At 44.4% G+C, this 26,639-nt stretch overlaps 1 protein-coding gene and 1 long non-coding RNA gene across 2 annotated transcripts in view; one reads left to right on the top strand and one right to left on the bottom strand.

The window, feature by feature from the left end:
• The window catches only part of HEATR4 (HEAT repeat containing 4), a 597,929-nt gene that overhangs the window by 472,868 nt on the left and 98,422 nt on the right, over window positions 1–26,639 (bottom strand). The window contains exons 3-4 of the mRNA XM_069638774.1: window positions 24,303–25,170; window positions 7,310–7,497 (exon numbers count right to left, since the gene is read on the bottom strand). Coding sequence (XP_069494875.1) covers window positions 7,310–7,497; window positions 24,303–25,144 — 1,030 coding nt within the window. The 5' untranslated portion in view covers window positions 25,145–25,170. The remainder of the gene's footprint in view (window positions 1–7,309; window positions 7,498–24,302; window positions 25,171–26,639) is intronic.
• LOC138527529 (uncharacterized) overlaps window positions 1–26,639 on the top strand; it is a 44,809-nt gene that overhangs the window by 7,207 nt on the left and 10,963 nt on the right. The gene's annotated exons all lie outside the window — the stretch shown is intronic.

Below are 26,639 nucleotides of genomic sequence, written 5' to 3'. Positions count from 1 at the left end.
CAAAACTACCATTACCACAATGGTCCTTTGAGGACATAGAATGTGCAATTTATGCTTTGAATTACTCCAAAGCTGCCGGGCCTGACGGCATTCCGCCATGCGTAATCAAGCGAAACCCACTGCTTTGGGCCAGGATATTAAAGAGCCAATTTGGCAACATCTTATTAACGCTTAATATTCCCCCCCTCTTGGTTATGTTCTATAATTGTACCACTGCATAAAAAGGGACTAAGAACTGACCCATCCAACTTCCGGGCTATTGCCCTTATAGATGCGGTGGCTAAAGTCTTTGCAATATTACTTCTTCGAGACTTGGATGCCTACTTGAAACAGCATAACATTCTCTCCCGATTTCAAATTGGGTTTCGGGCTCAGATGGGGACGGCATTAAATGCAACACTAATGGCTCACCTCCTTGCTAAAGCAAAGGTTCCTGATACTGGTCCCTTATATATGGCATCTATTGATCTGACAGCTGCCTTTGACTGTGTGGTGCGGGGGTTGCTTTGGGAGAAAATGGCTCTGATGGGAATTCCATCTCATCTTATATTCCTAATTGGAAAATTACATGAAAATACTTCCTACTTTGTAAGGGTCAATCATACGGGTGCAACTACCAATGCTATCCCTTTTGGGGTTGGGGTGAAGCAGGGATGCAATTTGGCGGCAACCCTATTTAACCTATGCCTTTGTGGAATCAATGAAATCTGGGCAACTCAAATTAGTTACCCTGCAAGGTTAGCTCATTTGAAGATACATTGGCTCGCCTTCGCGGACGACATCGTGATTTTCGATCGTACTCCGTCTGGCCTGCAATCCAAATTGTCCTTGCTCGCTTCTTACTGTAGCGCCCATAACTTACACTTCAATGCGGAAAAAAGTCCCATATTTTTATATTCAGGAACCTAAAGAGGAACCCTTGCACTTGGAAATGGACCATTGATAAGATTCCAATTGCACGAGCTACCACTATTAGGTATTTAGGGTATTTAATGAATGACACCAATTCACTTACAATGTGGAAGGAAGAACTGAACAAAAAGACAACATTTCTTGCAACGCAAATGCGTATGGTTTACATCAAATATTGCACATTTTCCTTAGTTCCACTAATGGAATTCTACACACTAAAAGTCGAGTCAATAATACTGTATGCTTTGGATATGTGTCTTGCAGATATTGATACATTTCTTGATCAACTCCAAGGAGGTCTATGGAAGGGTGTTTTGCGTCTAGCTAAGTCCATTCCTGATGCTGTATTGAGACAGGAGCTGGGTCTTACTTCTTTGTCAGCGTGTTATAATTGGTGGCTGTTGTCAAATCTAGCAAAAATGCTATTCCCCCCTAATAATTCACTATATGAGGATTTGGGGAAAATGATAGTTGCTTCTAATCCGCCACCAATCTCCAAATATTACGACAAAATGGTGTCCTTACTAGCTGAGATGGCTCTCCCTCCTTTGGATTTGGAATTTCGACTAGCACACGTAAAGCACCGTCTCTTTGACCACGATTGGTGTAAAACCTTGAATACAATTGAGTCTTTGAAATCCTATAAAGAAGTTGCAAAATTCTGTACCGGTGCACTGCCACATAAGCTTTATCTGATACAATTTCCATGCTACAAAGCACAGGACATTTATTTAAGGTTTAAATTAAATCAAATGTTAACGTTGGAAAGAATTCAGAGCTGGTTGACGCATATGTCCATAAATATTGTCAATAGTTGTAGATTTTGCTATCATGTCAGTCAGATAGAGGCCACCAAACACCTGGTGGTATATTGTGCGTACTTTGAAAAAGATTGCATTGAAGCAACTGGAATTGATAGAGTGGGCAGCACGGTGCCTGCAAGGGAATGGTTTTGGCTATCATGCTTGTGGGGTAATTGTGTAAAAACTATTTTGTTGCTGTCCAGGCTTCTCACAATTATAAATCTGGAATTGGAGAACAAGATCTCTAATAGGGCTGAAGGCTGAATCTTCAGTGCGTTGAATGTTTAACATCCACATATGGCTAATGTGCATTGGTTTCTATGCTAGCGACTTGAAGAGAAATAGTGCATTTTGTAGCCTTTATCCTGTCAAGCCACACCGTTCAAATGTACTGTGTTTATTGGTTAAGTAAGATGCAGCAAAACAGGTTTTCTTTAACATTTAGGTAAACTGTGATTTGGTTTATTCCCCCTTCCCCAACTTGATTTATATGATGTAAGTTTCCTATTATCTGTAATGCTACTTTGTATATGTTGTTTACATTGATGGAATTGTGATATTTATACTGTTGATTCTTCTTTTTTTTGTTACCTTGCAAATATGCTTTTAATTCAAGAATTGTGGATGTAAATGTTGTAAAAGTTTGTTGATCAAACTAAAAACAACAGTTTGAAATAAAAAAAAATGTTTTTAAAAAAAAGCGCTGTCAACCGGCCGGTGACAAACTGTTGTTGCTGTAATGGAAAACAGTGTATGAACAACCAATATAGTGAGAAACACTTATATGCCCAGAACAAAAAAGATTTAAAAACTTTTTACAGCCTGTAAACTCAGCTTCTGCCCAGAGAGAATACAGAAGTTGTTTCCAGATGAGAACGCCCGGTGTCGCCAAGCTTTACCGTCTGCTGACAGCAGACCTGCCAATCAAGTCTAGCGCAACTCGTGGGAAATCTCCAACAAAAAGAGCCTGTCTCCTGCACTGCCGCAATTTATCATAATTCTACAGCAAAAATAGTCTGGAGGGAATCTTCATGTTGTCCAAGCAAATCTCAGTCTTTCTTGTGATAAGTTAAAAGACTTCCCCATTTAAACATTTATATGTACTAGAAAAAGGTTTTTGGATGATTTTGCCATACAAAATGGTGGAGGTGACTGCTACTTAAATCTCAGAAAGAGGCAAGGAGGAAATCCAAGGGATCAGAAGGCATAGAATACAGAAATTGCAAGGGGCACACCTCACTGCAAAGTTCTCCTAACCATTCTCTCTGTGAGGTAAGGGGGTGCAGTGTTATTGAGGCATTTGAAGGTGAGTGATACAGTTTTGAGTAGGATCCTGTCGCTTATCTTTAGCCAATGATGATCTCTTATGATGTTGGAGATGTGCTCTCTGTTTGGTATGTTCAGAGCTGCCCTCAGGGCGTTATTTTGTAGCGTTTGTATTTTTTCGAGGATGTATTTGTTGGCACCTAGGTATAGGGCTTTGCAGTAGTCCAATTTTGACATTATTAATGCATTGGCGAGGGTAATGCAGCTGGCTTTAGTTAAGAACGGTCTACACGCCCTGATGAGTTTGCAGGTGTAGCCGGTGGATGATGCCATTGAGTTAACCTGCTTCCTTACGGTTAGGGTGGAGTCGAGGTAGAAACCTAGCGTTTCACCTCGGTCACTACTTTGATTGTGGTACCGTCAATATTGAATGTAGTGTAGTTAGTTTTTTTTAGTTAGAGTTAGAGTTTTTTTAGGTTGGCATCAGAGCCCAGTATCAAGATCTCAGTTTTATCGTCGTTCAGGCAGAGGCCATGTGATGCCATCCAAGCCTGAATGAGGAGGTATATTTTGTTTACCAAGGTTGTATCCTTGTCAAAATTGCCCGAAAAGGGAAATGAGGATCTGGGTGTCATCTGCGTAATTTGTATAGGTGACACCCAGTCTGTCCAATTTATCGAATAGGGGCTTGGTAAAGATGTTATACATGGTCGGTGAGACTCACGATCCTTGTGGAACGCCACAGGTAGTCTGGATCGGGTCTGCTGATGTCGAGGGGGAAAAGACTCTCATCGTTCTATTAGCTAGGAAGGTCTGGACCCATGCTATAGCATCACTCGAGAAGTGGTCTGCCGACGCTAGGTGTTCACATAAGACTGCGTGATCCACCAAGTCGAAGGCTGCCGACAGGTCGAGGAGCAGTAGCATAGCTGTTTTACCTTTGTCCTTAAACTCATCGATTTGGTCATTAGATCAATTAGTGCTGTTTCCGTGCCGTGTTGTGGCCTGAATCCGGTTTGGCGGGCGCCTAGTAGGTGGTTTGTTTCAAGGTGGTTCTGAATTTGCAGGTTTTCTACTCTGTCTATTATTTTAAGGAGGAAGGGGACCATAGTAATTGGTCTATAGTTTGTGGGGATGGACGGGTCTAGGGTCTGTTTCTTCAACAGCAGTAGAACCCAGGACTCTTTGAGGTTGCTTGGGACGGTGTTGGTCTTGAAGGAGGCATTAATTAATTTTGATATGAATGGCACTAGGTCTCTTGCTGCATCTTTAATTATTTGCGCTGGGCAACTGTCACCCTGGCAATTTGATGGCTTCAGAGATAATATAATTTTCTCAGTTTCCAGCATGGAGATTTTAGTGAATCTGAAAGGTGTGAGAGTGCTGGTAGTTTCAGTAGGTGAGGTTGGTTGCGTCTCAGTGGGGAGCAGGGAGGCTTTTTGTTGGATATTGTAATCTGGAGTGATTTTATTTTGTTGGTCTGGGCATTCTGAATGCTGGTGCACCATTGTATGTCCTTTGGTATATTGTCTGTGGGGGGAATGGGGGCTTCCATTTCCCAGAGGATGGTGAATAGCTCCTTGGTGTTGGAGCTGGCTTTGGAGATTCTCTCATTGAAGGAGTCTTTTTTGGTGTAAAGTATTTCTTTTTTGTACATATTGGCAAAGTCAGTTAGATGTGCTTTGTTTTCATCCTTAGGGTTGTGTCGCCATAGGGCTTGTAGTTTTCTTTTTTGGAGCCTTAATTCTTCGAGGTGAGGTGTAAACCAGGCATTAAGGTGAGCCTTTTGTTTACTTTTGTGAAGTTTGACTGGCGCAATGATATCAAGAGCCTTGGTCATAGTGTTGTTAAAGACCTCCACTAGGAGGTTGGGGTCAGAGTTGCTGGGTAAAGAGTTGAGGCATGGGAGGAGGTGAGGTAATAGCTTGTCTGGCGTGATGTTTTTTTAACTTCTGGTGGGAAGGGGGAGGGTGCCATGACTGTGATTTTCGGTGTTTGCTTCTCTATAGAAGAGGAGAAACCGAGAAGGTGGTGGTCTGTCCATATTTGCGGGGTTATTTTAGTAATCGAGGTGGTGCAGTTCAGGTCGGCAACCCAGTCGAGGGTCCTTCTTTTGACATGAGCAGGGGCAAGGACTTTTTGGGTGAGTCCGTGATCATAAAGGATAGATGCTACTGTTAAGGCGTGTTTGTCCTCCAGGTCATTAAAGCCCAGATTGAAAATCAGCCAGTATTAAAATCTGCGAGGAGTCTTTGGTATTGTTAGCGAGTAGACTAGATAGGTCCTCCTCAAAGGTGCCAATTGGTCTTGGAGGTCTATATAACAAGTAGATAATTAGGGTGCTGCTACTGGATATAGATAGTTTGGCCGTGAGTATTTCATACGTTTTGAGTGGTGATGGAGTTAGGAGTCTTACAACGAGGTTAGTTTTTGCTATAATAGCGAAGCCACCTCCTCTGGTATTGGGTCTGTCTACCCTGAGTATCTGATAGTTATTTGGGATTGCTAGCATAAGGGCAGGACCTGCTGCGGTGTGGAGCCAAGATTCAGGGACTGCTAGGATGTCTAAGTTATCCGTAGATAATATGTCTGCGATTTCAATGGCATGTGCTACAAGATATTGCGCATTGATGAGAGCTCTGGTGATGGTAGTCATGTTATTGGGCTCTTGGCGATTAGTGGGTCCCGTTTTTGGATTAATTAGTTCTGGTACAGGATTTCAAGGAAGAGGGGTAGGCACAGTTCTGTGTTTTAGGCAGGGCCTCCTGATCTAGTCTGGACGTCGATTCCTGAGCAAGGGCACTGGTGTTGTAGTTAAGGTGGGGGTTTAAGTTCATATTGCTGTTAGTCTTGGGCTCATAGAGACGAGGTAGTCTTGCTCTGAGTCTATTGTTTCTGTTTTGTAGGGGGCAGGGTGAGAATATGATTTGGGACATTGTATTGGTGTAGAATATGACCAGAGGTAGATAGTTCCACCGGGTCTTTCTGGTGTGCATAGTTCAGCTCTGGCCGCTATGGGGACTGTAGCTTGCTGGTCAACAGTGGCAGCTTATGGGCTAATGCAGGAAGGTAGGTGTAGGCAGCTCGTAGGGTAGGCACAATGTGCAAAGATATAGGTTGAGAATTTTGGGCAACAGGGCCAGCTACAAGATAGGCTTGTTTGATATTGGCATGGGCGAGTATAGGCAGTGGAGAGGGCCTAGGTTAGTTCTGGTCAGCAGAGCAGGCTAGTTCAACATTAGCCTTACGTTGTCGCAAGTCAGAGTAGGCTAGTTTGAAATTAGTATGGGCGACTGCATGCACCTAGCATATCATGCTAGGCCAACTGGATCTCTATTATAACCAACAATAAACCTTACGTGTGAACACGAACCAAGTGTTGCAAACTTCTTTCAACCTACAATCAGGGAAACAAATGGTTCCAACCACTATCCAGCGCCATTACTAAACAAGGTTTGCAAGGTTTGTTCTCAACTCTCATGCTGAACTTCCTTTACATCTTATACTCATGGTGGCCCTGAATCATGCTGTTCCCATCTTCATCTTGTATCCTGGCTTGCAACATTATGTGTTACTACTGACTTCTGCAATTGTATTCACTCTCCCCTCTTGCTTCTCCACTCCACTCTTTTTGACTGCTAACTCTCTATTCTCCCCTCCATCGCATAGGATGTGCTTTCTTCATTTGTATTCATTTCAGAAATGCACAGGCCACACTATTCTCAAAGGTTACCTGCATATTTCAGGGGGTTTGGAAAGCACAGTGAAATATGACAAAAAGAAAAAAATATTTCTATCCCTGTTTGAAGGATAGAAATGCAAGTGTATCAGCAGCGCTAAATAATGCTGATGTTATACAAAAAAAAAGGGCTGACAATCAGGAAACACTCCATCAAGCAATGCACATCCCCCTTTGCCCGATTCAAACATGCGCTGGGGAATTCTTAGTTTTTTGCACATTTTAATGCAAATCCCATTTCTGGATTCAGGGATGTTCTTCAAAATTAGCAGAAACGTACCCTTATTTACACTGATGCGAAAAGGAGTGAAAAAGGGCAGTTGAATGTGGTGATGCCCTTTATGAAATGGGCTGCTCTTTTTCGGTGCAAGTGACAAGATGTGCTAGCGCAAGTGACGATATGCGCAAGTGAGGAGATGTGCTAGCGCATCTCGTCACTTGCGCCAAAAGCTTTTGGGGAGGAGAATCAACGCCGGAGTGCTTCTCTCTGTCTGTTAATTACATTGCGCCACTTCTCACACAGGCAAGAAAATGAGTCCTACACTGCACAACAGACTGTGGAAAGGATCAATGTGGCTGATGGTGTTACCAGAGTAGAGCTCATGCTCAAAGGGGTTGTCGGTGGAGTAAACATATTTGCCAGCGAGTGGGTTCATCACATCTTGCAGTCTCACTGGGGAGGGCGGTTCATAGTGCACCATTGGTAAGCGATCTCCAGTCCTGTTCTGGCTGCCCACCTCATCGTTGATGGTCTTTGGTGGGCAAAAGGAAGGCAACCTGCCAAAAGAAAATATACTTTCAAACTTCAAGCAGCCAATCAGATTTCTTTGGACTGGTAGAGTGATAATGCATGCATTTTGGACATCAACACCCCAGTCTCTATGTTTGTTGGCAACATTCAATTTATCTCAACTTTGGTATATTCAGTTGAGAAAGACCCTCTGATAAATCCCAACCAGAATAACACAGACTATACAGTGACAATAAGAGAGTGTTATTAGTACCATAAAACAGCTCCCCGACTCCCAAAATCATGGTCTCAATTTAAAACTAAGATCATTATCATTCCTAACATTTTGTATTTTCATTTTGAAATATTATTTGGTTTGTACTAATCTTAAAGTACTCTAAAATACAATTTAACAATTACATTGGCATCAAAACGAAGGGGCCCTTACATAAGATCATAAAACTGCTGTTAGCTATTATTTTTCCCCTCCATTAAACAATGCCATTAGTTGTGTTTCCCTTAAACCATGGCCCCTTTCTCCAATATACCCAAGGCACTGTTCATTAAATGAACCACAAGGGAACATATTGTATTCCATTTGCCAGCAAGTCACCTTCTCGTCGCATCCTCCACAGTTTGGACCTTTTTCAGGCAAGATAAGGGCCGAAGACTCTCTTGCGATAATTGCGTCAACTAGTAACACATTTATAAAATATGTAAGAGGTCTTCACTAGATGCCTTACAGAGGTGACAAATCCACTTGGCTCTAGGGATGTGATGCCAGGCCTCTTTTACACTAAACAACTTAGAAAGGCCCATTCCCAGCCATGTAGTTGACTTCTCATTCCAGGTTTCTAAGTCCTCTTAACTATCATTGGGGTCACATTCTCCATATCAGGGGAGGACTTGCAACTTTTGGCCTGAGGGACAAGTACAATGTTCTAGTCCATGGTGCAGTCCACCAAGCCCACAATGCAAGTAGCACCAACTTCCAGAACAACCAAACTCAATACCAACCTCTCCCCGTCCTGCACATTCTCAACCATATATAGAAATTATTGCCATTACATTCTTTTATGTAACATCTCTTTCAATTATGCTTGTGCCTTCTTAGAGACCCGGGCCCCAGGGGATCTCCCCCACATACCAAACATAGTAAAAATGATTTCACCAGGACAATATCATTTGGTCACATGGGAAAGCCGGAATTTGAGCCCAGCTTTCCTGCTGTTACAGTTTGCAATTTGACAGCAGCTGCATCCCATCTCATTCGATAGCATCCCATCTTTAGTTTTAGACCAATGTAAAGAGGTGGAGAAGCTAGAAAATGCATTGGTAGAGACAAGTTAGGGGATCTGGCTTGGCTCATAGAGACAAACACAAACGGACAGAGCAAAAGACCCATACTTGCCATCCTGCCTTCCCACCCTACAACACAATAGCGATAGCTGGCACCCTGTCTCAGACCCTTCAAAATATAAGAACCTCACTTGACATCCTGTCTCCCCGCCAGTACGCATCATATACATTTTTAATATTTATTAATGGATTAACACAATAGATTATATACCCATTTGACTGAGACCTTCCCTACAGACAATTAAGGAAAACAAGGCAAAGTGATGAAATTAGTGGTTTGTTCAAGGTCATATGATGTGGCAATTGTGGAAGGGGGAGATTTGTGCCCTAGCTTCCTGTTTCCACAGTTTCAAAGTTAGACAGCAGAGGAGACTTCATCATCTTCTGAACAAAGCCCATTCTGCAAAGTTGTTATTCAAAGACTAAACTAGTACATGGTTCAATAAATCGGGCTTTCAAAACACCAAGTCACATGATAAAGCAACCTGATAGAATATAGGAGAAGTTTTAATTGAAACATATGTTCATAAAGCAAGTATGCGTTGCTTTGTGAGAGAAAAAGGGGTTCAGCTAGTCCCACAATCGGGTGCAGTGGCATTCAGGTAAGGCACATATTTCAGCCATAGTCACTCAATCTGTTGACCTACCTTTCCAGATTTGCACCTCTATCTCATTTGCCCTATTTTCCCAAGCCATCATGCTCAGGTGTCTTTACTTTGCACCACATCGTCGATGCCCCTTTACCCCCACTTCCTTAAAATGAACTGTCAAACTTCCATTCACCTTTTGCTCCAACCCTTAACTCAATCCCCTTTCTTTGACCACATTGCCCAGTCATCAATTCCTTGTCACTCAACCCGTTCCATTGTTTTGGCTCACATGTAGATGGTAGACCACCTTGATATGCTAATCAGTCTCTGCCAGAAATGACAAGAAACTGCAGTCAGGGTCTTGCTGGAAATTGTGGGTGTGGGCTCTGCATTTGGACAATGAAGAGCGCGCAAGGGGACTGGCTTTTATTGTGCTCCCAAGAAGCACTTTCCTCTAAAGTGTGTTGCATATTTCAATTCGTCATTCAGAGTTGGATAGTAATGGCAAAATCAGCAGTATTTGAGAAATACTACCGATTTTACTATCCGCCCAATTCAGGGTTTGATCAAAACCACCAGAAGTATTCCATGGCAATAGCGGCGGTGGTATGTTAGATGCATGAACATTTGCCTACTTTTACCTACAGCTAAGAAGTGGAGGTAAACAAATCTAACTTGACCCCCATGTTTTAAACAACTTTTTTGTACTGTAAAGAAGTGCAGTGCAGGTGTCGCCTTCAATACACTGAAAAAGGTTTTTTACAAAGGGCCATGGTTAGTGGGTGAAAAGGTGGGCACCTCTGATGCCTCCACTCACCACCGTACCCATGTAATGCATAGAGGGGTCAGAATTGCTGTTTTGTGCATAACAAAATGTACAGCAGTGGTTTGAGCTACTACTGTACATACTCCATTTCCACCTTTGCATTCAAAAACACCTTTTTACATTACCACCGGCGGAGGTGGTATTTTTAAAATACCTCACTCAGTATTCCAGAAATACACTGTCCGCCACTCGGAAACTATGAATGGACTTTTTTCAGAAATTCCACCAGCAGAGGTGGTTTCTTCAGCAGTATTTCATAGAAATAAATCCATGCAACTCCGAATGGCTCCCTAGTCTGCAGTCTACTAATAATGAATACCTGAATGTTATATGTTTCTGAGCTATGTCTGGTTCCTTGAACTAATACAGCCACTAAATTAATCTGTGTTTGACCTCATCCTGAAAGGTTCAAACCCTGGAAAGTCCCTTAGCCCTTTATCATTAAAATATCAATAAAATGAGTACAGTTGAGTTGGGTAACAATAAACGTGCCGCGCAAAGAGACCGTCCTCCCCTCCAGAGAGTGACCATGGGCTCTATAAATGCACTTGCTATGTCTTGGTATCATCAAGCCCCAGCAATGAGAGGGTTGGACCTAGCAGGTTCCCTCATGAGCCACGTTTCTCCTGTTCCCTTCATAGCTCTGTTGGTGTATGTTGGAAAAAGAGATTATTTGGGCTCTCATTGAAATGGATCGTGATGTGCTTCCACCCATCGGCTTCTTTGCAAGGCTTGTCAACTTCACAACAGAAAGCACAAAACAGGGGTCTTTGTTTGGAGAGGCCCAATGAGAAAGATATTATTGGTACCCTGAGAGGGTATCTGGTCTTTCCATCTAATGCCATTGCATCTAATGCCATTCCATCTAAATCTTTCCATCTAAACAATTTCCATCAAATGCATATTTTTGGGAGGTAAAGGGTTAAGTTTTGTTTAGGTGCATTATAAAGGGTAAAACACGTGGGTTGGGAGGGACCTCAAAAAATGCATTAGATACTAATTTTTTAGGTGACAAAATGTGATGGAATGCCATTAGATGCAATGGGATTAGATGGAAACACCATAAACCCCCAGAGAGCCATCTGCTCTTACAGTTCAGATCATACATACCATGGATTGGGCACAACATTGCACAACGTATTATGGATCATATTCTGGCTGACATGCTCTTCTTATTGATTTAGTTATCAAATGTGTTACATTCCGACCAGAAGATCACATATTCATACTTTTCATCCTGTGATGTCACATGCAAAAAAAGAATACTGAAAAGCATTAAGAACAACCAGGCACCTCCCATGGAATGATAGGATCAAAGCCCATAAAGTGCTGAAATCACGCTACAGAAACTGGGTTAGGTCCCATAAAGCTAAACATTTTCAAAATGATGGAGAGGCTTTTCTTGTAGCTACACTGAATAAAAATGCCTCACAAATTTGGCAATTGCTAAATGCAAATACTCATCATTTGCAATCACAAATAAATGGAGTTACTGAAAATCAATGGATACTACACTTCACAAATGTATATACTGATAAGTCCTCTGAACTCTTTCAGTACAAAAGCCAATTTTCATCTTCTTGGTCCTTGGAATGCTCTGAGAATATAATAGAAGAACTAATAGCAAAATCTTCATCATCACGAGCTGCCGGCCTGATGGCATTACCAACTATATGCTAAAGGACATCCCAAGCATTGGGCAATCGTCTTGAACAACATCTTTCAACGTATTCTTCGTTCAAAGAAAATACCAAACTCTTGGCGCACTTCTATAACTGTCCCAATCTTTTAAAAAAGGGGATCGTGGAACACCTTCAAACTATCGACCAATAGCTCTCTTGGACTCCCCAGGCAAGGTCTTCAATCGCTTAGTCCTAAGAGACTTTAACTGATGGACCCTGATAAGCAACAGCCATGATCGAAACCAAACGGGCTTTGTTCCTGGCCTTGGGAGAGCAGTTAATCTCTTGACCCTCAATTCATTAAAAGCACAAGTGCAACATACAAGAACAACCTTATTCTTTGCATTTGTTGATCTAAATGCAGCTTTTGACTCATTGTCAAGAGTGAAACTTATTGAAAAACTCATTAAAGCTCAATGTCCTCAAGATCTTATTGACATTATCTTTGCTTTACATTCTTCGACGTCCATTCAGATCCGTTTGACTATGATAGGCATGCTGTCTGCGGTCATTGGAACATCGAGAGGGCTGAAACAGGGGTGTATCCTAGCTTCAGCCCGCTTTAATTTTTTTATCCATGATGTACAAGACATTTTCCTAAATATAGCATCTGACTCACCTAAAATGAATTCAGTTCCTATCCAAGCATTGTGGTATGCTGACAACCTCGTCCTGGTCTCTAAAACCCCAACAGGCCTACAGAAGCTAATTTCTACCCTTGCTACTTATTTTGACGAGAATGAGTTGTCGATGAATGTTAAAAAATCCCAGATAGTAGCCTATAATCCTAAACCAACTCATAGAACTAAATACACCTGGATGGTCAAGGACATCATTCTGAACACTGTTTCATGCTATAAATACCTGGGATCACAATTTGAAGCAAATCCATCTTCCATAGAGCATTTGCAGACATTACAAAACAAATTGTCATCGGCTATATCTCAAACCAAACTCATTCTCCATAAATATGGCACATTTTCTATCAGCCCTGCATTACACTATTGGCAACAAAAAGTAACACCAGTGTTATTGTATGGGTTGGAGGCAAGAGCTATCACCGACACTCAAGATTTGGATAAACTTGAATCCAAATTTTGGAGAAAAAGCTTAAATGTTCCACAATCAACACCTGGTCCATGGTTGAGATATGAGCTAGGCCTTGTTTCGTTAACTGCAAAATATCATTGGCAATTATGTGTGTTATTTCGAAAATGTCTTGTAAATACCATTGAAGGGTCGATTCTAGCCACTCTATCCACTTATTTGTTTACATCAACTCATCCGTTTGTCCAGAAATTGACAAAATATGTGTATCAAATTATGATCAGTGCAGATGTAGATCTCAAAACACTTATACAAAACCCTATCAGAGCAAAAAAGAAAATCTTTCTCGATGACTGGATTAAGACACGGACATTATGCGTACAATATAAGCATTTTTTCAGTCAGTTATATGGTGACAAGAAAATGGGGAGTGTGGAACTGTATTTGTTAAAATCTCCGTCACCCCAAGTGCCTTTGGGTATTCTGAGAATGTGACTTAACCTCTGGCATACTTGCGATATTCTAGCTCAACGCAAACTAATTAAAATGACTGATAACTTTTGTAGATTTTGCAGTGACCCATCACAAAAAGAAACTTTAGAGCATGTTATTATCGAATGTCTAGCTTTATGTGCTTTGCGAAATAAGTTTTATGTGAAGCATATGTCTACAGTGGCTAATGTCCCGCCAGATCTTAGATGGGCTTTTTTACTTAATTCTGCTAATATGAGTATATTTATTGCATCAGTGGGTTTTCTTAATGCCCTCCATTTGTTTGATCAATAGAATCTGTTAAAAAAACAAACAAAAAAAGTGGATGAATTAATGATTCGGTGCAGAATGACAACTTGTTGAAGATCTTTAGTATCAGCATGAACTGTATAATCAAACATAGAATGTCTTTTTTTCTTCTGTAATCATATGTAGAATGTGTTTTTTCTGTAATTAAGTGTTGATTGCTGTTTGAGGAAAAGAAAAAAATATTTTTTTTTCCTGTGATTTGCTGGCCTCTAGAAGTCTATGGCCCTCATTACGACCCTGGCGGAAATCGAAAAACGATGGCGGAAATGCAATACCGCCATCGAATAGCGCTCGGTGCGACTATGACCCGTCACCGCAAAGTACGATGCCATTAGCGACACCGTAGTGAACGCCAACGCTAACTGCACCAAGTACGCGCGCGCGCCATGCCAAACCGTAAATACCACCATGGCGCAACGGTACGCGAATTCCGACCCTAGCGGACATGTACCTAACGCCATCAAGCACGGCGGAAAGTACCATTCCGCCATGGCGAGAAGTACGGCATCGCGAATCAACCGTAAACGGCCCCACTGAGTGCCTGTACACCACTCCCTGCCCACAAAGTACAACTCCCCGTAGGTGCAATGAAGTCACAATGCAACCAGTGAAATGTACAAGTCACCCATGCATGCCAACGAACAAAAGAATCACAAGAGGGGCCAATGGGAGCTGCAGGGCACAGATGGCACGAATACAGAAGCCATCCCAATGGACATGACCACAGTCCCCCACCAAGAAACGCACGCAAACACAGGCACCTGTGACCAGCAATATTCCGAAAATCACATCATTCCACCAGTCCACCTGGCTGACCGGCATCTGTTACACAAAACCCAATCCCCCGCCCCTGAGCATGACAACATTCAAACAGTCATATTGGCAGCCCCCATCCCTGACCTCACTGGGCTTCGTAGGCAAACGCGCCCAGCACAGTACCACGCAACTAAACTCCGAAGCTGGAACCCAATGCAGATCTCCTCACAATACATCGCTCCCCAAATAGGAATATGCCACATCACTTGCAAAGAAGAACGCTACACGGCCCATATCAGAATAGAAATTTAATGCACCAAGCCCATACAGCCATTAGGCCATGAACTCCAAAACACATTTCACCATTGTGGGCTGCATCCGCAAGAAATGACCAGCTACTACTTGTGTGACGCCCTGTTCCATCATGGTACACAGAGCCACATTCACGTACGAAAAGGCAACATGGAAGCGCACAGAACCGCAGGGCCGTCCCAATGGGGAGGCACTAGTCCAGCTGAAAGGCCGAAATGTTGCTCCGAGCCACTAGTACTGCGTAAGGGCATGTGGCCCATTGGCGATCGTCCCATAAGATCGTAATGCTGCTCCACTGATTAACACGAAGCAGCAGGTGTCGGGAGTAAAAGCCATCTGCAGGAGTGGCATACAGATGGCAGTGGCAAAAGGGGAGGAGATACCTGTCAACCAAAAGAAAAGAAAAAGAACAGAATGGCCATCAGAACTACATTCGAACAACTCACTTCAATGATCACACTAAATCCACAGCCATATGCATGCTAGCCCACTCCAAAGGATCATCACCACCCCAAAACCACTTGCGACTCATAACCATCTATATCGAGGTGCAAACACCATCACAAACGAGTGTACCTGTGCATGCGTCTGTGAAAACAGAATCCATCAGATGGGAATGTTAAGGTGCATGGACACAAGTGTCTGAAGGCGCGTCGAGACAGGGAGGGCTCAACAAGGCCAGATAGACGATGGTCCCACTATGGCAGCCCTGCATCACATAGCGCAGGGGAGGCGGACAGATTCCAAGAAGCCCTGTACATGGCAAACTCTGTATCAAATCATCTGCCCATGCATCCATTCATCATTCCCTCATCCCGGTATAAAAACGCCTGAATATTTACTCACATAACATTAGAAATATCCATTGAGTCTGTGCGTTATGCAGGCTGCAAAATCCACAGTGCCCCAGCCCGGAATTCCAGTGTTGTGAAGTAACATGTATTTGGGAACGTCCGGCCTCATCGCCCACGTCGCAATTGCGCATCCCAAACTATTCATATCAATCATTGCATCCTCGCCATGGCCCCTGTCTCAAGGACATTGAACAATAGAACGTTATATTTGCAGTCAGACCTGTGGGCATCTCCTCGCCGCTAGCTGAAAACCGAAAGCGCCTCCCTTCGAATTCCTCATTTGCAACATCACGTCGAAAAGGCATCTGTGGCCGTTTGAAATCACAAATTAATCCATCTAGTGCGGCTGTGTGTGAAAATGGCAACTGCCTTCACCCACAAATGGGACGCCCCGCCCGTCGGTGCAACTCGGTACAGTGATGCATGAGGGCCCACCGTTACTCGAGTACTACGTTCCACTGACCCTTCACAAGTCTGTTCGCGACTGCAAAGATTGTATGTGAAACAATGGGACCATAGCCGAATGTACATATCAACCAATGTTACACGGCCATCGGGTACAAATACATGATTGCAATAGCAAGATGGCATTACTCGAATTGCAGCGTTGTGTGCGGGACGTGCTCGGCCAAAGGGGAGAGCAGCTTGCACAGGTGGAATGAATCACCACAGGTGGAGGCCATACAGCCTGAAAACACATAAATTGCACACCCAGTCTCCTCCCACACCCACTCCGAAATGCTACCGGCAGGACTCGCGATGTTGGCCCTGGGGGACCTGATAGCACTGCAAGTACTCCAACTCCAAGAAGAAGACGAACACCAACTACAACCGGCCGCACGGAGGAGACGCAGAAGGAGGAGGAGGGCAAGGCAGGGCCAACAAGGGCCGCCAGCACAGCCAATACCACCACGCAGGCAGCCCGCAATCCCACGCCTCCGAGCACATCCGTTCAACCTCACTGCTGAGCAGATCCACACCCTCTACCGTTTGGACCGGGACACCATAGCCGCCATTGTGGACATGACACAGCCTGACCTTGTCAGCATGATAGATAGCCCAACCGCCATCCCACCCCTACTGAAGGTGGTGTCTGTACTCCATTTCCTGGCCACAGGCACCTACCAGCACACAGTCGGACAGTTGCATGGCATTTCTCAGCCACTGTTCTCACGGACACTATTGCAAGTGCTCGATGCCCTCCTGCAGCACGCAGACGACTACATCTCTCTACCACGCTCGGAGCAGGAAATTACCAACACAAAAGTGGGATTCCATGCACTTGCCGGCATACCGGGTTGCATTGGTGCCATCGACTGCACCCATGTGGAATTGGTCGTCCCGCATGCCATGGAGGCCCAGTACCGCAACCGAAAACAATTCCATTCCCTGAATGTACAAATGGTGTGTGACTCCAACAGGATCATTACACATTGTTGTGCCCGATTCCCTGGATCAACCCATGATTCTATGGTCTTGAGGAACTCTACAATACCACGCTACATGGAGCGACACGCAGGGAACAGATCCTGGCTACTCGGTGAGTCTCATTTCATGCATGATGATGTGGGGTATGTGATTCGGCAATGACCTGGCAGGAAGGGGGGGGGTGTGCGTACGTAGCAATGGCATTCCACATCATACGTTTATCGTCCACATACAGGTGATGCTGGATATCCACTGAAGAGATGGCTCCTCACACCAGTCCGGAACCCACGGGACCAGCATGAGGAGGACTACAACCATGCCCACTCACGTACCCGTGTAGTCATTGAACAGGCATTCGGCCTACTGAAGACTCGTTTCCGCTGCCTCAGCAGGTCTGGCGGGGCACTCCTGTACCGCCATGAGAAGGTTGCAAAGATGGTGATGGCATGTGTCATGCTCGACAACATGTGCGTACGTAGAAATGTGCCCATGCCCCCTGACGCAGAACTGCAAGCACCTGAAGATGGTCATGATGAGGGTGGGGATGTGGCAGCACCTCAAGGAGTCTGCGAGGCACCGGAGGGCGTGACATTCGTCAGCATCTCATTGATGCATGCTTCTAGCACTCACGCCTGGTGGCTGATACATGGACACGGTACTCGTGGCACTGTGTGTGTCTGGTACATGCACAATATGGACTGTACGCCTATGATGGCCTAGTACACAAAGATCATTGTCCACACATCTCATTGGTTGATCGTGCATTGTTTATGGCATATGTGATATCATGTTGAACACCCTATCGACCCGCCACCCAAGTGAGCCCAACACACCCCCTCCACCCTCCTACCTCCCCCCCGAACACCAGTGTCCAAAGATGCTCATTGTCAGTGGACAGACGCTATTGCAAGCCCCCTCTGCGGGTATCAGGGGCACCCCTGCCTGTGGAGCGCAGGTTCCTCCCAGATCTACGTTGGGGGCTGCCCTGGACGGAACTTGCAACGGATGATGTCTCTGCCTGCTCACGTCCATGCATGTCCCTAAGGGTTTGTGAGAGCTCAGTGAGCACACGGCGCACTGCGGCAAGTTCGGCACATACGTCTTTGGACGTCGCATGCAGTTCCCCCCTCAGGCTCTCGGTGCTTCTCTCCATTTGGACTCTCAGGCTCTCGGTGCTACTCTCCATTTGTACTCTCAGGCTCTCGGTGCTACTCTCCATTTGTACTCTCAGGCTCTCGGTGCTACTCTCCATTTGTGCCCTTAGTGTCTCTGTACTTCTCTCCATTTCTGCCCTAAGTGTCTCAGTTGATGTTTCTATGTCTGCCTTAGTGCCCCCACATTCATCGGCATGGTCCTTGAGGAGCGTGGCCAGTTGCTGCTGTTGCACGATTAACTGGTCGAGGGACTGTTGCCTCTGCTGGGCCATGGCCATTTGCGGTGGTGTCACAGAGGGGCTGGTGACCTCATGTTGCCTTGCCACAGGGCTTGTGGGGGATGGCCAGTCGTCGTCTTGTGGGTGCCCCTGCGTGGTATCCTCATGGTGTACGGGATGGGACAGACAGGGGGATTGGGACAGGTCATGGATGGATCTGACTTCGACATCCCCGTTTTCTGTGTCGGAGCATGCTGCCATCAATGGGGTGTCACCTATGGTGCTGCTGCCACCAGAGGCAGTGCCTTCTGTGGCATCCATTGGGGGGACCTGTGGTGGTGGTGTTGTGGGCATGCTGGCTGCTGGGGTGCCTGTTGATGTTCCCTCCTCTGTGCTGCCACCTGATTTGTGCTGCTGCCGTGTCTTGATCCGTGCAGCTGAGGTGGAGGGTCTTTGGCCGTTGGTCTTGGCCCTCTTTGCAGGTGTGCTGGTAGGGGTGTCCTGATGCTCGTCGTTTGGATCGGACCCTGTGGTGGAGTAAAGGAGGGCGAGGGTTATTAATGGGTCTGTGGGAATTGGAATGGCATTGTATCACATGCATTGGGGTGGTACCTGAGGGTGATTTGGGTCGGGGCCTTGGAGGTGCTTTCATTTGTGTGTGGAGTGAGGGTGCAGTTGTTTGGCAGCCTGCAGTTAGGGTGTGCCTGCTGCACGTGTAGTGGGTGTTTTAGGGGTTTTTAATTATTTATGTATTTATTGTGAGTTTTAAAGTGCGCTATCAGGCCAATGTGTGTGGACGTTCTCCTGGACATGTGTTTCTGTTGCACTATGGGGACACATGGTACTTCACATGATTGGACATTGTGGTTTTGGCATTGTTTTATTTGGGCCACCTACCTGATTCTTCGGATGTCTGCACTCCTTTCTCCATCCCTCCGACTCCCTCTATGCTCTCCATTCCAATGGTGGAGGCACAGATTTCTTCCCAGGGGGTCAACTTGATGGGTGATTCAGGACCTCCCCCGGTGGCTGTGGCAATGTTGCGGTTGGCAGAAAGTATGCTACGGACGCGTATCCGCAGGTCGTCCCATCGCTTTCTGCATTGCTGTGGGTTGCGGGGTGCGGTCCCCACCGCACTTACACGCTGTGCCACCAGGGCCCATATGGCCTTCTTGTTCGCAAGTGCCGTCCTGGTCATTTGCGTGGAGAAGACGACGGCAGCATTCTCCTGGAGGGTCTCTGTTAGCACGGTGAGTTCCTCACGGGAGAAGTGGACCTGCCGCTTGCGGTCGCACGCTTTCTTCGCTACTTTTCCCATTTTTCTTGGTTTCGCTAGGGTGGATGACGGGTTGGGGTGTGTCTCAGGGTAGTGTTTTTAGTGGTTGTGTGGATTTTGTGGTTTTATAGGTGTACGGCGGGATGTTTCCCGTTCCGGGCCCATGTTTTTACTTCCGTTTCCGTATATTTACGGTCACCGTACTTTCCGGTTGGCGCTCACTGCGGTGTCCGCTAAGATGGGTGGCGGTATTGCACCTAGGGCGCCGTACGGCGGCGGTGTGGGCCGTTTTGGGGTCATTTCCGCCATCGCGGACTTTGCACTTCCGCCATGCCGGGGTGCTCGTGCCCGATGGGTCGGAATGGGCCGCACTTTGCTCCTTCGTGCAATGGCGGAAACGCTATTTACGCTGTGGCGGTCCGGTCAGTCACTTTCCGCCAGGGTCGTAATGAGGGCCTATGACATTTTCTTTTTTTTCAATGTAAATATTTCTTCTTTTATATATCTACTGTATTTATTCATGTTAAAAACTGTATTTTCATAAATTGAAAAAAAGTTGATTTATTTCAGCTAAAATTGCAATAAAAAAAATGGTGTTAATTCTTGTTATTTATGTATTTGTTTATTTTTCATGCACCTTTACATACAAGATGTTTTAGAGAACTGAGGGTGGAATGTGGCTGAGGGTAAGTTTGACATTATCTCACCAAAAGGACTGGGCTCAAGGATTCCTTTGACAGAGGGGGTAAGGTATATCAAATGCAATACAGTTTTGCAAACAACAAGAGTAAGCGCTGAGTGGCCAGACTCTGGTACAAAAGTGCCAGTTTGCAACATTGGTATAATGTGCTTGGCAGTTGATACATGAGAGAAGGTGGGTCCTGAAGGGCAGCCCTGCAAAGGGAATCTTAGGGTGACCGGCTTCCAAATGCATGGTGGCAGAGGTGTGTGTTTTTCTGAACTTGTGGTGGACAGGGTCGTGTTTTGCTGGAGGGAGTTCCGAGACTACGACGACAGTCTTTTCCCCCTGCATCTTCTTGTATCTAAATGCTGGGGTTGTTAGGTTTCCTTAGGAAGCTGACTGAAGTTGTCTTTTTGGGTTGTATTTACTCAACTATGTTGGAAGGAATTTGGGATCGCCGGACCATATGGTGATTATACAGAGAGATTTGACATATGTGTGTTGCTCCTTTAGCATCCAGTACAGTGAATGGAGGGCCTCCATAAGGTGGTCAGGTTGTTTAGACTTACTATGAGCCAGGCTGCTCTATTTGGCAGCACTTTAGGAACTTATTTAGGGATTTCCTGTTTGGGCGCCCCTGGGTACATGCTGTTGCAATAGTTGGTGTTAAGAGGAACCAGGGATTGAATAATGAGGCAGTTGTTCTGTGGGCCAAGTGTGTTTGTGATGTTTGTCACCATGTGGAGTATCAGGTGATTACCTTCTGAAAAGCACCCAAGCATAAATAGCAAAATTGGCAGACTAGGGTTTGATTTGCTCCTAAAGTAATGATGGGAACTGGCGGCCAAGCGAACTGAACTATACATATTGGCGTAAGAAGAAACCTGGGGAGGGTACCAGGCATACATGTCACAATGTTTGTTGGGTCCTTGATCAACAGTCATGCTTCAGAGACTTATGGGTTTTGGCCCTTATAAGTGTGTGCCTGTATATATTAATATTGTGTTGTCAAAACTTTAAAATCAATGTCCGTGGTAGCAATAGAAAACTGGAAACAGCACAGGACCCACAATCAAGTACAGTGGAAATATTAGGCAAGGACAATGTTCTTTTGAGAAGTATTTTCTCCCTTTGTTCTGTTTCTACAGCCCGAACATCTATCGTCAACCCAATGAAGTTTTAAAGGATAACAAGAGTGCACGCACATTGATCTGATCACCCAATTTGAGAAAAAGCACAGCGATATGCTCTGTTTTTCAATAGTGGGGGTTATGGAAAAGGATGGTCTGTAATCCAGAGTGAACTGTTAAAATGCCAGTGCATAGGGGCGTTGAGTCCGTGGCAGAGAGAAGTGTAGATACTAGTGGCCCTGAAGCAGAGAGCAGCAGTAGAGAGTCAACACCATAATAGAAATGCTCAACTGAAAGCTACTGTGGGCCTTTTAAATGTGAGATCCGCAGTAAAAGAATGCACTTCCTATACATGATGTTTTCGTTGATGAAAAATTAGATTTATGGGTCATTATCGAAACCTGGTTCATACAGCACTGTCCAATAATTTTAAATGATATGTTACCTGCCGGCTACTCAGGTAATATCTTTTCCATGTTAACGACAGTTCTCTATCGTCCACCAAAAATCATTGCAGCATTTTGCTTCACTTCTAAAAACTTTGTAAAGAAATACAATTATTGTCTGGTAAAAATATCATTCTATGGGATTTCAATTTGCATAGGGACAGTAAAGATTTAACTATTGTTACATCTACTGGATTTATTAGGATTTAGAAGATGGACTTCAGGCTCTACTACTGCAGCACACCTTTTAGATTTAGAATGGGGTTTCAATATTACAATTGATAGTCCTGTTAATTTACAGGTATTCTGGTCAAATCAGGCTTTCATTCCTGTTTCTTATAAAGTGGGTAGGATGAAAAAATTCAACCACTGTAATATTAGATTGCGTGAAACTTTCACTTGTCATAAGCTTCAGATAATTATTATAGAGGATTTTAAATCCAGATTTTGGTACACATTTTGAGTTTGGTGGTAATTTGGTGGTAATTCCACCAAATTACTGCCAAAATCGGTTACTGTTACCACTGCTTGGTCCCGGGGGTTTACCACGGGATTACAAGTGGTGGTAAGGAAGTGTTAGTCGCCATGTTTGGAGTCTATTAGACTCCAGAGGGATTTTGGCAAAATTAATGCAAGCAGTAATTCAGTTGCAGTATTTCCACTGATTTTTGGCATTGTAGTGGAGGATTTACCTCTAGCATGATGCCAATAAATGTGGTTTTCTTCAGACCTAGACAAGGGTGACATGTAGCATCACTGGAGGGCTTCTTCTTTGCCATCTGATAAAATAGAAGTACATTACATCTAAATACAAAAAAAGACAATATTGCCAGCAAAGAAGTCCTAATTTGCTAATAGAATTTCCTTAGCTCAATCTATTTCAGTAGAACTTTTTAAAATGTATTGAGAATGGCGAGCTACTTCTGGTAATGAGAAGCTCTCTGCGATAATGTTGCTTCTTTTATCTAACAGAATCATCACTCTGCGTGCTTCGATTATAGCTGAATCAAGATTATCTGACTCTCCTGTTTTTTGAAAGATAGAAGCCAGAGGATGAACCTAGGTAGTTTTACCACTCCTAGCAAAATGACCTGTGGTGTTCCACAGCGATCCTCACTTTGTCCTTTACTTTTTAATATTTATAGGAGTCCTTTGGGACAAATGGTGGCTGATTATGGTGCGAGTCGTCAGATTTATGCTGATGACATGCAGATTCTGGTAGATCTTCATGGGTACTTTGAGGAGGCACCAAAGGTGGGGGCCTGCCTAGAACAGTCTAGCCCTGGATCCAAGATAACTTTTAAATGGAGCAAAGACAGAAGTTATGTTGGTTGCCTGTCTCCCTCGTATGCCTTTTCCTTTTCAGTGACTTATCTATTTGGGCCCAACTCCAACTGTTGTGGCGACAGTAAGGAATTTAGGTGTCATTTTTGATAGTCATTTATCATTCTCTAATCAGGTGGAGGCGGTAGTGAAATCTTCCCATTTTCACCCATACACTTTAAGTAGCAGTAGCAATTTGTCAGGTGAGAATCATCTCAGAACCCTTGTTACAGTCTGTGGTTTTATCCAGAGACCAATACTGTATATCATTGTATTTAACTACCCCAAAAAAACTCCTATCTAAACTACAGGTTGTACAGAATTGAGCAATTAGGGTGATCATGCACCTGAATAAATGTGATAATATATCTCGGGCCAGGTGTAAGGTAGGTTGGCTACCAATTCGAGGATCAAATTCAGGTTTTGGGCAATGCTCCTTATTTGGAAAGTTCTCAATGGCTTTGTTCTTGAATATGTGTTACCTCTTATAGAACACTGCATACCCAATAGGGCTCTTAGGCCCAGTTCTCAGAATTGTATTTCTGTCACTAAATTTCACCGATCCCTCTTTGGAGGTAGTTTCTTTCAGGTTTTAGGTTATCGCTTATGGAATGCCCTGCCAAAGTCTATCAGTGATTGTTCCACACTGCATTTATTTAAGCGGCTTCTACAACAATACCTTTTTCATTGCATGTTCCTTGATTGTTTTTTATGATGCACATATTCATGATGTTTAAATGTATGTGTCTTGTCTGCATGAATTGTATTTTGTCTGTCTATTGTATTGATATTATGTGGACTTATTTTTTGTGGCGCGCCTAAAAACTGGATCCTTTAGGGATTTGTTGTGCTTAAAACATTTTTGTACTACTACTATTACTAAGGACTATACGGACTTTCAGTATCATTTTATGCCATATTCAGGTACATGTGCACATCTACCCACCCAATCCTGATAATTTCCTTACCTATAATAGACAGGAAGGAGCATGTCAGGTTCCTTCTTCTTTATAGGTTCTGGTACATGGTTCCTTGCAGCCGCTTCCTGTTCTTCAGAGGTCATAAAATCAGCTTCCCTCATACTATCTTCAGGAATGAGATTTATGGAGCTAGAGAAGCCGTAGCGGAGAAGTAGTTGATCCCGGGCGACGCTGTGGCCTGCTTGATGACTAACAATCCACTGCGCTGTGTTCTTGGTTAGCTTCCTTAGCACGGCTTCTTCCCAACTATTCTGCTTTGATGTTTCTTGGGTGTTGGTGTTAACTGTTGTGCTCTTCTCATTTTTGGAGGAATCAGGAACCGCCGCTGGTGGCTCTGTTACAAATTTCCTTGACGGGAATGAAGCCATTCCAGGAGTCTGAATTTCACTGACTTTGGGTTTAAACAAGCCCTGCCCTAGATTTAGAGAGCGTCTCACTGGGACTTTTGTATTTTGAGGGATGGCATATTTTAATTGGCATAACTTGTGTTTTGGAGGATCGGTTTTAACTGACGTTTTTAGACATTGTCCTTTCTTCCCAAAGCCTGGAAGAAGGTCTGAAACGTCATATATGACCCTGGCATCCCACTCTTGAAACGGAAGGCTTGGGAGTCCACGCTGCATCACCACATCCTTAGAGAAGTTGAGATCTGAAGCTACATTCTTCAGGTATTCTGCTTGGAGATGTGTCGAGTGTCGCTGCAAATCCATCAGCTGCAAAGGCACTTTCATCGTCACTGTGGCTGTGCTAAGGTTCTTTGCCAGGGGATGTTGTCCAACAGCCGATGCAGGAAATAGGCTATCTGTCGCAGAGAGGAGTGGGTTTTCCATTTTGTAAAGATCTGTGCCAGCCAATTCTACAATATAAAAATCATAGTTAACATCAAAGCAAAATATATGTAATATATGTATCTGACATCCACACCATACCAAAGTTTGCTTGGAACAGCTTATGAAAATGTATGTCCTCAAGTCACTTATGCTACACATGTCAAGCATATGGCCCCAGCTAAATCACTAGTAAACCGGGGGAACTAAACAATTGTAGTTATAGTACCCGGTCTACTGGATCAGTCAGCCAGTCTAAATTTCTTCCTCTCACTAGGTAAAGACGAAAACTTTAAATTCACTTTAATACAAAAATTAGACATCCCTTGTCCATCATATTTAATAAAATAATCTGCAGGAAAATTAGAATTTATCAGCATCTCACTGTCTCCCGAGCCCTGGTTCTCTCGAAGCTGGACTACTGTAACAGCCTGTATCTTAATCTGCCTGCTTCCACTCTCCGCCCTCTGCAACTCATCCAGAACAGAACTGCGAGACTTGTCCTTGTCCTCAAGCCCAGGGACCGTATCTCTCCAGGACTGAAATCTCTACACTGGCTCACAGTGGCTGCGAGGATTAAGTTCAAAACCTTCTGCATTGTCCACAAGGCCTTCTGGGGCCTAAATACCTTCAACTCTCTCTTCCTAAATATCTTCCTTCCCGAGCCCTTCGCTCACCCGTCTCCAACTCCCTCAGGGTTAGCCGCTTCTCGAAGCATCGAGCTGGGGGTAGATCTCTCTCCGCGGCAGGGGCCTCCCTCTGGAATAGCCTTCCTGCCTCCATGAAACTTGAGGAGAACCATCTCCGGTTCCGGAAGCACCTCAAAACCTTCCTCTTTGCCTCTGCTTTCTCTCTCCCTCTCCCCTGCTAAATCCTTCACTGAAACTGCACTGAATCTGCAACTGGGCCACTCTCACCGACCTCGGTCCTGGGCCCAGCCACTCTCCACTTGCACTGCCTCCCTGGCAACCTCTGCACTGCGGGACTGTCTCTGTATCCCTACAGCCCCCCCTTCCCAGCACTTGTCTGCACTTACTTTGCACTTGCCACCAGCTGGCCCTATTTATTTATTTATTTTATTCTACTTGTACTGCACTTCCCCCCTCCCCTTCCCCTTGCACTTTTCCTTTCCCCCTACCCCTGCACTTGCGCTATCTGAATGACACCTGGCCTAGTAGGATCGCTGTCTGTCTTCCCCTTGTTTCCCCCCTCCCTGCCTCGTCGCGCCTTGAAACACTTGTGTATAGGCGCGTTACAAATGCCATATCATATCATATATCATCTTCTATGAACAATCTCATAAACTGAGACCCCATGCTGTGAAGAAATCTTCTTTGCATATCACTGTCAGTGCCAATTACTGGCTAATTTCCAAAATGCCCCCATCCTAAATTTTAATATAAAGCAACCATACTGCAGATTCTGGATTTGTGCTAAAGTACCAGCCCATAGTGCAATGGCAATACAGATCCAGGCCCATAGAGCAACGATAAGTACT

The sequence above is a fragment of the Ambystoma mexicanum genome, chromosome 14 (assembly GCF_040938575.1).
Source record: "Ambystoma mexicanum isolate Mex_15411 chromosome 14, UKY_AmexF1_1, whole genome shotgun sequence".
Classification (NCBI taxonomy): Eukaryota; Metazoa; Chordata; class Amphibia; order Caudata; family Ambystomatidae; genus Ambystoma; species Ambystoma mexicanum.
This window is presented reverse-complemented; position numbering and strand designations above follow the sequence as displayed.